The 14,413-nt window shown below is 47.3% G+C and overlaps 1 protein-coding gene across 4 annotated transcripts; it reads right to left on the reverse strand.

Annotated features, from left to right (window-relative positions):
- Positions 1-658: 658 nt before the first annotated feature.
- Positions 659-13,403, reverse strand: LOC309377978 (actin-2-like). 4 transcript variants are annotated; one of them, XM_081925727.1, is made up of 2 exons: positions 13,324-13,403; positions 659-2,110 (listed from the first exon to the last, which is right to left on the reverse strand). In XM_081925727.1, the coding sequence occupies exon 2, from the start codon at positions 2,097-2,099 to the stop codon at positions 972-974; it is 1,128 nt and encodes a 375-aa protein (XP_081781853.1). In that variant the 5' UTR covers positions 2,100-2,110; positions 13,324-13,403; the 3' UTR covers positions 659-971. The 4 variants fall into 4 exon arrangements, with proteins under 4 accessions (XP_081781853.1, XP_081781851.1, XP_081781852.1 ...); XM_081925725.1 differs by lacking the exon at positions 13,324-13,403 and adding an exon at positions 13,188-13,209; XM_081925726.1 differs by lacking the exon at positions 13,324-13,403 and adding an exon at positions 3,923-4,059.
- Between the last annotated feature and the right edge of the window lie 1,010 nt (positions 13,404-14,413).

The following is a 14,413-nucleotide window of genomic DNA, read 5'->3' on the forward strand; positions in this document are numbered from 1 at the left end:
GATTAAAGCTGGGGAATGTGAGGCGTGATCCCTCTAGGACAGGGATCAGCAACCTTTTTCAGCCGTGGGTCGGGACACCATCCCTCAGACCATGTGGTGGGCCGGAGTATATTTTGAAGGGGAAAAATGAATGAATTCCTATGCCCCACAAATAACCCAGAGATACATTTTAAATAAAAGCACACATTCTACTCATGTAAAAACACGCTGATTCCCGGACCGTTCACAGGCCGGATTGAGAAGGCGATTGGGCTGCATTCGGCCCCCGGGCCTTAGGTTGCCTACCCCTGTTCTAGGTAGCAACCTGCACTGGGGAGATTGTATTTGTAGCCGTTGTAACCCTAGGAACTTCCTCAGAGTAAGCCCTGGGTCAGTGCAAACAAGCGAGCCTTGGCTACAGCTCGTGGTCTGTTTGGAGTGAGACCAGCCATAAGGCCCGTGTCCAGAGGGGACGCTCAGCCAAACTACTGATCAGCTCTGGACGCTGTGGCAGCAGGACATGGGGACAAGTGAAGCAGAAACCACGTGTGGCTCTCTGTACCCCCAATCTGGCTCGCTGCAACGCTGTTATCTGTTGGCTCCAAAAAGCTCTGGTTATCAAGAGAGTCATTCACTACAAGAAGCACACCAATTTTTACTTCATTTAGCATGAATTGGCTTGTTTTGTTTGGCAGAGAAAATGGATAGTAATAAAGTACTGAACTCCACATGAATCAGAAAAAAGAAAAGGCGAAGGTGGTACACAATCGATCAGAGTGGCTGGAGTAGAAATAATTTATTATTATTATTATTATTAAGAGTGCAGCTGTGGACAAGCCTAGGCAAAGCGGTGGACAAAGGTTGCCCCATGCAGGAGCCAAATCAAGAACTGGATAAATACTAAATATCCCGCAAGAGGACAGAATTCAAGAGATAAAAGCAAGGCCCCAATATATATTGACTTGGCCAGAAGAGGTTGGCTGCTTGGATTGTTAGAAGCATTTGCGGTGGACGATGGATGGACCAGACTCATCGTACTCCTGCTTGCTGATCCACATCTGCTGGAAGGTGGAGAGAGAGGCCAGGATGGAGCCCCCAATCCACACCGAATATTTGCGCTCTGGCGGGGCGATGATCTTGATCTTCATCGTGCTGGGGGCCAGGGATGTGATCTCCTTCTGCATCCGGTCAGCAATGCCGGGGTACATGGTGCTACCACCAGAGAGCACTGTGTTGGCATACAGGTCCTTGCGTATGTCCACATCACATTTCATGATGCAGTTGTAGGTTGCCTCGTGGATGCCAGCCCACTCCAAGCCCAGGAAGTGGGGCTGGAAGAAGGCCTCGGGGCACCGGAAGCGCTCGTTGCCAACTGTGATCACCTGCCCGTCCGGCAGCTCATAGTTCTTCTCCAGGGAGGAAGAGGAGGCGGCCATGGCCATCTCCTGATCAAAGTCCAGGGCCACATAGCAGAGCTTCTCCTTGATGTCCTGTACTATCTCCCTCTTGGCTGTGGTGACAAAGTTGTAGCCCCTCTCAGACAGGATCTTCATGAGGTAGTCAGTCAGGTCATGGCCCCCAAAGGGCATGGGCCTGTGAGTGTAGGGCATGGCATAGCCCTTATAGATGGGCACCATGTGGGTCAATCTGTCCCCAGAGTCGATGACAATCCCGGTGATGCGGCCAGAAGCATAGAGCGACAGCACGGCCTGGATGGCCACATACATGGCTGGCGTGTCGAAAGTCTCAAACATGATCTGTGTCATCTTCTCACGGTGGTTCTTCAGGTTATCGGGGGTTTCTGTGAGCAAGACTGGGTGCTCCTCAGGGGCCACCCGCAACTCGTTGTAGAAGGTGTGGTGCCAGATCTTCTCCATGTCATCCCAGTTGCTGACGAGGCCATATTCGATGGGGTACCTCAGGGTGAGGATGCCCCTCTTGCTCTGTGCCTCAGCCCCCACGTAGCTGTCCTGCCCTAAGCCTGCCATGGCATCTTGGTCCCTGGGCCTCCCCACAACCATGGGGAAGACCACCCGGGGGGCGCCCTCTCCTGAAAAGCCTGCTTTGCATGTCGTAGAGCCATTGTCAATGACCAGAGCGGCAGCCCCATTCTCAGCCATTTGGAGCAAGTCTGCAGGAAATAAGCAAAGAGTTGTTTACCCCCCAGATAATATTCATGTTGGGGTTTATGAATATTCCAGAACTCACTGCAAGGGAGGAAATGTGCTCATATAAACAATTATCAAGTACAGTAGTACCTCGGGTTAAAAACTTTACCTCAGGATGAGAATACGAATTGTGTGCCAGCGGCGCGGCGGCAGTGGGAGGCCCCATTAGTTAAAGTGGTACCTCAGGTTAAGAACAGTTTCAGGTTAAGAAGGGACCTCCAGAACGAATTAAGTACAGTGGTGCCCCGCAAGACGAAAGGGTTTTCCGATTTTTAGCGGCTTCGCAAGACGAATTTCCCTATGGGCTTGCTTCGCAAGACGAAAGCCCATAGGGAAATCTCCGGGGACAGCGGGGAAGCGCAGCGCGCCTTCTCCTCTGTTCCTGGACCTGTCCTGAAGGCTTGCGGTGGGAGGTCCAGGAACAGAGGAGAAGGCGCGCAGCGCTTCTCCTCTGTTCCCGGGGCTTGCGGTGGGAGGAGGGTTTTTCCTCCCCACCGCCAACATTCAGAACAGCCTTCTGAATGTTGGCGGTGGGGAGGAAAGCCCTCCTCCCACCGCAAGCCTTCAGGACAGGTCCGGGAACAGAGGGGAAGGCGGCAGCGCTTCTCCTCTGTTCCCGGACCTGTCTTGAAGACTTGTGGTTGGAGGAAGGTTTTCCTCCCCACCGCCAACATTCAGAAGGCTGTTCTGAAGGCTGGCGGTGGGAAGAAAAGCCCTTCTTCCCCGCCAGCCTTCAGAAGAGTTCCCCGCAGGGCTCGCCAAGCTGCGGATAGCAGCCTGCTGCCCCTATCCGCAGCTTGGAGAGCCCTGCGGGGAAGTCCTGCAGGGCCCCCCAAGCTGCGAATGTCTGCCCCCGCGAGGGGCGCTCTGCTTCAGAGCGCCCCTCGTGCGGGGCAGCAGCCTGCTATCCGCAGCCTAGGCAGCCCTGCAGGAACTCTTCTAAAGGCTGGCGGCGGGAGAAGGGCTTTTCTTCCCACCCAGCCTTCAGAAGGCTGACGGTGGGGAGAAAAGTCCTTCTCCCCCCGCCAGCCCTCAGAAGAGGTCCGGGGACAGACTGTCCCCAGACCTGGTCTGAAGGCGGTCTCCCTAGGAACGCATTAATTGAATTTCAATGCATTCCTATGAGAAACCGTGCTTCGCAAGACGAAAAACTCGCAAGAAGAAAAAACTTGCGGAACGAATTAATTTCGTCTTGCGAGGCACCACTGTACGTAACCAGAGCTACCACTGTATCTAAGACTGCGTTACCCCATGTTCAACTCTCCATTTCCATCCCTTTTCCCTGCCAATCTTTGGAGAACAGGAAGGACACATGGAGGAGCTGTCTCAGTGACCCAAACCAACTGCCACTAGAACAGTTCTCCTAATTCAGGGTCTCCTTCCGTAGCCACTCCATTTCGTGGTTTTGTTGGTAATGGGTTTTTTAAATAATAAATATCTATGTACAGTGGTGCCTCGCAAGACGAAAAGAATCCGTTCCGCGAGTCTCTTCGTCTAGCAGTTTTTTCGTCTTGCGAAGCAAGCCCATTAGCGGCTTAGCGGATTAGCGCTATTAGCGGCTTAGCGGCTTTTAGCGGCTTAGCAGATAAGCGGATAAGCGGCTTAGCGGCTTAGAAAAAGGGGGAGAAAGTCGGAAAAACTCGCATGACATTTTCGTCTTGCGAAGCAAGCCCATAGGGAAATTCGTCTTGCGAAGCGCCTCCAAAACGGAAAACCCTTTCGTCTAGCGGGTTTTTCGTCTTGCGAGGCGTTCGTCTTGCGGGGCACCACTGTACTATGACTTCCGGCGAGGCATCATGGCGGAAGCTACGGCAGCGAGCAGCTCCTGAAGCCAGCCAAAATCAGTTGAGTTACCTGCTGGCTCCGGACCGCTGGGACTGCTGCTGCTGCTGCCGCCAGAACCGACAAGGAACCGGGTGAGCCCAGCTGCCAGGAACGAAAGCCAGGACACTCAGCCACCCCGCCGACTGCCCAGGGACAATCAGAGACCTACGCCAGGAGATAGGAGAGGGGAGAAAAGGGGGCGTGGACAACCAAACAACAAACACAGAGCCCCACCTGCTGCTGCTGCTATCTGCAACCCTGCTGCCGGGAGGGCAAGGGAAGCCGTGTTGAAAAGACACGTGGCTGAGCCGAGCTTCCCCCCCCAAGCAGGAAGAAAGCAAGAGGAAGGCTGCGCAAAACCCTGTCCTGCTTTTTTCAATTATTTTTTTTACTTCCTTTTTGTGTGCGAGTGTTTTTTACTCCCCCCCTCTTTTTCTTCTATTTTTTTAAAAAGCATATTACCAAGCAACTTTTTTATATTATTCTCCTTAACTCTATCCTCTACTTTTTTAATACACAAAACTCCCCCTCTTTTCATGTATTTTTAACCCCCTTTAAAAAAAACAAACTCCCCTTCCCCCCCTTCCCCCCTTCGCTAAATCTTCAGCCCTCTCGCTAAATTATTATTACCACCATTTTAAAAATACATCCATATATTACCTAAAAACACATTTTCCATCCCCCCTCAAAAGGGGGGGGACTTTTTGCTGTTGCTGTTGTCCTCTTTCCTTCCCTCCCAATATTTTTTACTTTATTTTTACCAGACAAGCCGCCCCTCACTAACATATTTCCCCTATTTTCTGTATTTCGTTTTATTTTTACCCCAGTCTCTACCCCCATTTCAATTTTTTTTTAAAGGGGGAAACACTTTGTTTTTAATTACTATTTTTTATCATCATTATTACTTTTTTTAAAAAAATCCTTATTATTACTATTATTATTCCTCTTTTCCTCTTAGTCCCCCTTTAGTTTCTTAGTTTGTCTGTTTTTGAGGAGGGAGCCTTTCCTTCCCCCCATTGTCCTGCAACTACAATATTATCATCCTCTCTGAAAATTAAAATAAAATAAAAATACCCCCCCCATATCAGTGCTATTGCCACTGGTGCCCTTCCCCCCTCCCTTTTTCTTTTCCTTTCTTTTCCTTTCCTCCCCCCCTCTCCTTCTCTCTCTCCCCTTCCCCCCTCCTTTTTAAAAAGAACACATACATGTTATTATATTAAATGTGCCCCTCTCAAAAGGGCTCTCTATACATTTTCATTTCTACATTATTTTTACCTTTGGCATTTGATATACAAATACTACTGCCAGGCATCACAACTTCAACATCTTCAGATCTGTCACCTTCCCGCCCCCCCCCACTTTCCCTCTTTGATTTAGTCTGCTTCTCTACTCTCTCTTACCCTCCTAACCCTAAAATCTACATACACCTCCCCACACACTTTCATTAACACCCCCCCCCGGGGTCTTACCTCATACTATAACTAGAACCACCACTGCAACCAAACATTTTCATCTTTCCTTGTCTCTTCCCCCCTTTTTCTCTTTCCCTCCCTTCCTTCCTTCCTTCCTTCCTTCCTTCCTTCCTTCCTTCCTCTCCTTCCTTCCTTTTCTCTCTCCCCTCTTTACTTTAATCTGACCTCCATCCCTCCCCTCCCCTTTCCTCCCCTCCTTTTTCACCTTCAACCTCTATACTGCTTTGCTGGGTTCTGTTCCTGAACACATCCTTGCCAACCTTAAATTTCTAATTCTTTACTACGAACCCCTAACCCCTCCCTCCACCCTCGACTGGACCCCAATACTCCTTTCGTGAGGATCCGTGCACAGACGTGTACACACAGGTGCACCCACGAATAACCCCCCCCAAACATACACTCTCCCTCTGACCCCACCCCACCAATCTCTCATACCCTTGCCTATCAGCCCCTTTATGTGAACCGTCTGTCTGTTAGCTTACGCATCTGTCTGCGTGGCTGCCCCGACCCCCCGTAACACTGCTAAGGTGACTGCGGGAACCCCAGAGAAGCTCTTAAAGCACAGCCCAGACGGGACACTAATGACCACCAGTCAACAACGCCTGTTCAGCTCAACAGATCAGCAACACCCAGGAATCACCACAACTCCTAACCACAACACGCCCTCCTCCAAGAGGATGCCAAGCAAATTTGAAACCAAAAACACCAACGACACTGCGATGACACCAACCAGGGAGATGGCAAACTGCACCAAGAACACAACACCGCCCCCAAGATGACAACAACCCAGCAACAAAACAAGAACTGAAGGAAGTGAAAATGAGACTAACAGAACTACTCAAAGCATTCAGTGACATGACCTCCAAAGTGGAAACCCTAGAAAATAAGAACCAAATACAAGAAAGAATAATAGAGAAGTACCGAGAGGAAAACACATGTGTCAATAATAAAGTGGCTAAACTGGAAAGCCACCTGGAAATAAGAGATATGGAAAACACAGCCATGAAAATCAAACTGGCAGACTTAGAAGACCGTAGTAGACGCTGCAACATCTGCTTCCGCAACTTTCCTGAAAAAGTGGAGGAGAAAAGCCCAGCGGACCTAATTGTACGCTGGCTGAAAAATACAAACCCAAACCTGACACTCGAGGTAGACGACCTGGAGAGGGCTCTGCCTAAAACCTATACCGAAACCCCACGAGACATCATTGTATGCTTCACAGACTACAAAAAGAAAGAAGAGGTATGGAACAACCCCAGAAACTCAACAACAAGCCTTCGATATGGAGACAACCCCATATTGGCCTTACAGGATTTATCTCAGGACACCCTAAATCGGAGGAAAAACCTACGCCCATGCACCCAGCGCCTCCAACAAGCAGGGATCAAGTACCGATGGGGCTTCCCCTTCCGCCTTATAGTAACAACCAACACAACACAACACACGGCTACCAACATACCTGAAGCCCTGCAACTACGGAAGAACCTCGAACTCGGCCCTCCACTGGAATGGCAACCGACAGACCCACCAAGTGACAGTCATGACCACCACGAGGAAACAACACCAAACAATTGGACAACAGTAAAGATGAAAAAGAAGCAACAGAAGTGACACAACAATGCAAACCAGCACATCCAACCACCACCACGCACATGCAGCACAAGGCAACAGACCAGGATCAACCAAATCAACACATCACAGATGGACGACCCTACAACAACAACCACAGCTGAATGAAGCACCCAGAAAACACCTCAAACTGAAGGACTGGTCATTCTCCCCTTCCTTCCCCCTCCCCCTAGGCCATAAATATAGCCAACACCATCAGCACCCCCCCCAGCCCTGCATCTCCACCCCAACGCCAGTCCAGATGACTTCAAACCATATTCCCCACCACCCAACAACCCACAAACAGGCTAAAATCTGACACCCAATCAGCACAATGGTGGCACCAGAGTGTACCAACACCCACATCCCCACCCCAACATATTGCTAATAACATGTTGCTAATAACACTGGCAACACTGCTTATGAACCCTATACCCGACATTGGCGTCACAAAGACGCTTAACACCGTCTCACTGACCACCCCCTATCGCAAATGACAGGGAGAATGGTCTACCCCTGAACTAGGCCATCCACACCAGCTGAGACCCAGGGCCAACCGGCTAAATGCCAGATAGCCCAAAATACCCCTAACAAACACCTATATGACTACATATAGGATACTGTCTATAACCTATTCCCCACTCTTTAACCCAAATCTGATCCTAATCCCACTAATCCCCCACCCACCACATGCTAGGTCAGTGCAACCCCATTGGTTTGTTAAACAACACAAAGTGAGAGACACAGGACAACCTGGATGGGTTGGCATGGAATCACCCTACATAATAGATAAGCAAGATGGCTAGCCTAAGGGCAATTACACTAAATGTGAGGGGGCTGGGAAACCCCATAAAAAGAAAACGCATCACCTCATACATAAACACCATGAAACCACACATCACCTTCCTACAAGAAATACACAACCCACCCAAAGGGAGCAAACTCCTGAACGACACCCCCCCCCAGTCAACAGTGGGCCACACGAGGCTCAGAGAAAGCTCGCGGTGTAGCCATAATACTCAGCAGAGACCTGAACTTCACTGCCACAACAGTCCTAAAGGACAAAAAAGGCAGATTCATTTTTGCTAACGGGACATTAGATGACAAAATCAAACTGACAATCGGCTCCATATATGCCCTAAACTCGAAACAACTAGAATTCTTTCAGAAGACACTAAACAAATTCCTCTCCTTCTCTGAAGGGGAAGCAATCCTAGGAGGGGACCTCAATCTAAATATGAAAGGTATATCTCTGAAAGACATCCACCCTACAATCCCATGGGCAACCTTCCTCCGAAGGAAACCCCCAACAACTAGGAACTCTTACAGGTTATTAAAAATGCTAAAAAACAGGGGTCTCTAAGGCATTTGGGGTGAGCAAAACCCGGGAGACACCAGCCATACATTCCAATCCAGACGCCATGGTACAGTGTCTAGGCTGGACAGCATTCTGCTCACACAGGGTCTGATCCCCTCAGTGGAATCAACAAAACATAGGTAACATTAAAATCACAGATCACGCTCCAGTATAAGTCACCGTTAAAATAGGAGAAGGAACACAAACCACCCCTTCATGGTCCTTCAGTCCCATCCTAACTACAAACAAACAAATTAGAGAGAGTCTCGCAAAAACTCTCCAAAACTACTTCAAGGAAAACGATGTAGACAATATAACAACTCCCCTCCTATGGGATGCAATGAAAGCGGTCACCAGAGGAGCTTGCATAAAAGAGAAAGCATTCCTTAAAAAACAAACCTCAAAAATTAGCAAAATAGAACAAGACATCACAGCCCTCTCATCACACTACAAACAAACAGGATCTAAAAAACTCCTCAAACTTAGAGAACAAAAAAGGAGAGAACTAGACTCCCTAGAAATCAACAAAACAATGATCAACATTCTATACTCTAAACAACATTTCTATGAATATGGAGGGGAAAACTCCAGATTACTAGCAAATGTAGGAAAAAAAGCACTCAAAACAAGAATGCACTGCATCACCAAAAAAGACGGCAACATAACATTCTCTCCCAAAGAAATAACCTCAGAATTTGCAGAATTCTACTCCAACCTATACACCTCCCATAACCCACCAGAGAAGGAAATCAGAAAATTTCTAGCAGGACTGACCATGCCTATCCTAACTGATGAGGAACAGGAATTCATGGACAGTCCTATCACCCCAGAGGAAATAGATGTGGTCCTCAAAAACCTGAAACCACACAAAGCCCCAGGCCCAGACAGCTTCACAGCAGAATTCTATAGGAAATTCAAAGAACCCTTGATGCCGTACATGACCCGCCCATTCAACGACATCATAAAAGGGGGCCCATCCCCAAAACCTGGACCCATTCCAAAATAGTCTCCATCCCAAAACCACTAAAAAACCACTACTTCCTCAAAGTAGAATCATACCGCCCAATCTCATTAATAAACCAAGACTACAAGATATTCACATCGATCTTGGCCAACCGCCTAAAAATCTTCCTACACGAGTTAATAGCCCCAGACCAGACTGGTTTTGTCCCTGGCCGCAATATAACAGACCCCATCAGGAAACTACTGAACCTGATCGAACACAGCAAGGCAACCAGACTCCCATTGACAATTATGTCCCTAGACATCCTCAAAGCTTTTGATTGCTTAGAGTGGAAATACATATTAACAGTACTAACTAATATGAAATTTGGCCCCAACTTCCTACAAATCCTCAAACAAATATACCGTATTTTTCCCTCTATAACACGCAGATTTTTTCTCCTAAAAAGGAAGGGGAAATGTCTGTGCGTGTTATAGAGCGAATGTGTGGTCCCTGGAGCCGAAAAATCAGGCAAAAATCAAATCGCGCTTCACGGAGAAGGGAAACCTGAAAAGAGGAAGCGGCTGCTTTCCTGCATTCTGCCTCAGGGTCTTACTGCCCACCCTCTTCTGTTTCCTTGCTGTGTTTGCTCAAACGAAACAAAGAGCAGGGAAAGCCCCTCCCCTCCAGGCAAGCAGAGGGGAAAGCAGCCAGTGCTGCTGAAAACATGCAGGAGAGAGAGAGAGAGAGAGAAAGAGAGTGCGCAAGCTGGCTGGCTTGGGTGGGTAGGTGAGGGAAAACTTTTGCCTTCCTTTCCTCCCTCCCGTTATACCCTCTCCTGCATTCTTAGCCAGCTGCTTCTCTGCACACCCCTCTCGTGCTCCTTGTCCGTTCTGTGTTTTTCCTTCCCTCCCCACTTAAAATGTGGTTAAAAAGCATGGATCCACATGGATCCTCAGGATCTTTGCATTGGGTCACCCCAAATTCACCATCAGATCACATAGCATGTCCATGGCTACAGCCTGCCCCCCAAAAATCACGCACCCACTGTTGCCTGGGGCTGCAATGGTGCAAAAACGTGGTTACAAAGCATGGATCCACAGGGATTCTCAGGATTTTTGCATTGGGTCACCCCAAATTCACCATCAGATCACATGTCTGTGGCCACAGCATAAAGCACAAAAATGATACATCCACTGTTTCATTCAGAATGTTTTTCCCTTGTTTTCCTCCTCTAAAAACGATGTGCGTGTTATGGTCAGGTGCGTGTTATAGAGCGAAAAATACGGTACTCCCAAGCCTCAGCAAAATGCAGAACTAACAATATGGATTCTAATACTATAGCTATCGAAAGAGGCACGAAACAAGGATGCCCACTGTCTCCCTTCTTATTTATCCTGGCTCTGGAACCCTTAGCAATCTGAATCCAAGCAGCCACAGACATCAAGGGTGTGGAAATAAAAAGAACCTATAACTTAGGGCTCTTTGCAGACAACCTAATGGTCACAACACCAGACCCCATAAGCACAGCAACCTCCCTAATCAGAGAACTCAAGACATTTGCAATGGTGTCGGGCCTACAGGTAAATTTTACAAAGTCAGAAGCTATGTGCTTCAACACCCCACCTCACACCCAAAATGAACTCACGAAGGTCACCAAAATAAAACTTTGCCTCACCAAGTTCAGATACCTAGGGGTACAAATAACCAGAACCCTCAATAAATTGTACCTCCACAACTACAAGCCCCTGTGGCGACAAATTAACAAAGACCTAAAGAGATGGAATAACATGAATTTCACTTTCTCAGACAAAATAGCCATGATCAAAATGATCACCCTCCCAAAACTAACCTACCTATTCCTAACCCTCCCAATCTGGATCCCCTCAACCCAACTCCGCAGTTGGCAGAGAAAACTACACTCTTTCATCTCACATAAAAAACCAAGAATAAGCCCCAAATACCTGCACCTCCCCACCTCAGGAGGAGGATGGGGAATCTCCAACATAGAAGCATATTACATTGCCAACCAAATGCGCCATATAATCCCATATATACTCAAAGGTGAGACAAAACAAAACAAAACAATGGATACACCTAGAGAGGGACACAATTGAAAATACCTGCACCACAGCATACCCACTCCTCCCAAATAAACTAAAGAAAATTCCCACAACACTTCACAGGTACACACAGACCATGCTCAAAGCATGGAAAACAGAAATAGGCAAACTATCCCCAATCCCATCCCCACTAATCCCCCTGGCGTACCACCCATTATTCCACCATGCAGCACAAAACCTCCAGATAAAAACCTGGTGAACCAAAGGCTTATATTGCCCAATAGACTTTTGTAAAAATAACAAAACCTTGTCAACACAAGAAATACAAGACAAACTAGAAGACACCCAAATGCCCTGGTTAACACAACATCAACTACATGCCCTCTTAAACAACCCAACAGTAAAATCAGCAGCAACTAGGCCCCTGACAACTTTTGAAAACCTCCTCCGAACAACAAAGGGAAACGGTAAAGGGATGGTATCCGCAGTATACAAAATACTACTCCAAAATCCCACAAACCCCCTAGACGCAATCAAAAAACAATGGAAGAATGACATAGGCTATGAGAATAAATATCTATGTACTGTTGTACCATACAAATCTATCACAGCAGCTTACAACAATCTGAAACTATAAAACGATACAATCCTAAAAAGTTAAAAGCAAGCTAAACTAATTTACAACAAACATCAGTAGACTTCCGTGGGGAATGCACCCTTAACTGCCTACAGAGGCCTGGCAGGAGAGTTTTGAGCAGGTCTTTAAAAGTTGGCATGGAAGACACCTGCTGGGTGTCTAGTGGCAGAGAGTTCCACAGGAGTGGGCTGGTGGCACTAAGGGTTTGAGTTCTTGCTGTTATCAAGTGAGCATCAGCCAGCGGTGCTCCTGAAGCTGATCTCCGTGATCAAGCTGGGATATAAGGATTCAGGCACCCTGAGGATCCCTGACCCAAGTGGTTCAAGGCTTTGTAAATTAGCACAAGGAGCCTGAGCTCTGTTCAGCAGCAGGTGGGCAGCCAGTGCAGCTGTTTTAACAAGAGTGCCTCCTGTTACCAGGGCATGGCTTACAGGGGTTAGGCTACCCCTCTCTGGGAACAGCCATAGCTGGTGAACCAGACAAAGCTGGTAAAAGGCCTTCTCAGCCACAGGACACCTGGGCCTCTAGTGACCAAGATGTATCCAGGAGTACCAACAAGCTGCGCACCTGCCTATTCAGATAGCATGCAACCCATCCAGAACGGGTAACTTGCCAGTTTCCTGAACCTGGTAGCACAGTTTATGGGCCCTCACCCAGTCCACCACTGCATCCAGACGCCGGTCCAAGTCTTTCACAGCCTCTCCTGATCCAGATGTTATGTTGCACCAGGACCCAGAAGATCTGGGTTCAAATCACTGGGTGACTTGGAGGCAGTCACTGTCTCTCAGTGTTACTTACCTTGCAAGGTTGTTGTGATTACAGTGGTACCTCAGGCTAAGTACTTAATTCGTTCCGGAGGTCCGTACTTAACCTGAAACTGTTCTTAACCTGAAGCACCACTTTAGCTAATGGGGCCTCCTGCTGCCGGAGCCCGATTTCTGTTCTTATCCTAAAGCAAAGTTCTTAACCTGAAGCACTATTTCTGGGTTAGCGGAGTGTAACCTGAAGTGTATGTAACATGAGGTACCACTGTATTAAAGCAAAGTAGGGGTGCGTATGGCAGGCTGAGCTGCTTGAAGGGGCTTTCCATGAAATAAATAATCATGACGGGTTAGCCAATTTGGTGTTTTGCGTACGTTGCATTGCAGACTAGATGAGCTTTGTGGGTCCCTTCCAACTCTACAGTGATTCTTCAGAGAAGAGAGGAGACAAACAGTACAGGTAAGGATCAGGCAGAGAAACCATGGGTGCTGAGCCCCATTTCATACTTACATGAGGGAGATGCAGTTGCCTTTGCTGTTAATCTCACGATGCTCCTAGTAATCACAAAATCTTTTCCTTCCTCATCACACTTACCTGTTCCTGGCCAATCTGTCCTTGATCTTATATCTCTGCTTCTCTATTGACACAAGTTTTATTGGAAACCATGTGTGCAATTAAAAAGTATCATAAATACACCTGCTGTGGCTTTTCAGGGCAAACAGCAAAAGGGCAAAGAGCATTTTGCAGTATGGCCAAATATGGTCAGATTGAAGCATCTCTGGCCATATTCTAGCAATTCATGGGTGTGGCTTTGGAAAAAAAGTCCTGCTGATTCAACATCTTCTTTCTGTTGCCAGATTTTACGAGCTCTCTCTGGAAATCTGATGCAGCCTCCCACATATCTTTGGAGATGGATTATTGGTTTTGCTCAGAAACGTGTCCCAGATTGTGGCTCTGTAAAGGCCAAATAAACGGTGGGCTTAGGATGCAACGCTGTTACAAGGTGGTTGTCGCCAATGGAGGCAAAGGCTGTGAAAAGACTCAATATGGAGTCCAAATGGCCGAAATATTGGGAAATTTTGGAACAAGAAGGGGACAAACTGAAATTGCAGAGTTTTGAGAAATTAAAAGATAAAGTGCGAGACTAGCTTCATTATTACCAAATAATGGAGGCTTACAAGTTGGACAGAAAAATTGGCTTCCAGGTGGAAAAATCAAAACTGGAAACAGAATTGTTAGAACCCAAAATTAAGAATTTGTCAAAAATGTATGACTTGCTGTTGAAATGGAACACGCAGGATGAAACGGTTGAATCAGCTATGATTAAGTGGGCACAAGATATTGGTCATAACATTATGTTTGCTGACTGGGAACAGTTGTGGACCACAGGTATTAAATTTACGGCATGTAATGCCTTAAGAGAGAATATTATGAAAATGATATACAGGTGGTACATGACCCCAGTCAAGCTTGCAAAAATTTATCATTTGCCCGATAATAAATGTTGGAAATGCAAAGAAAATGAAGGTACATTCTTTCACCTTTGGTGGACGTGCCCAAGGATTAAGGCTTTCTGGGAAATGATTTATAATGAAATGAA

This window comes from Podarcis melisellensis, assembly GCF_964234715.1.
Source record: "Podarcis melisellensis genome assembly, chromosome: 9".
NCBI lineage: Eukaryota > Metazoa > Chordata > Lepidosauria > Squamata > Lacertidae > Podarcis > Podarcis melisellensis.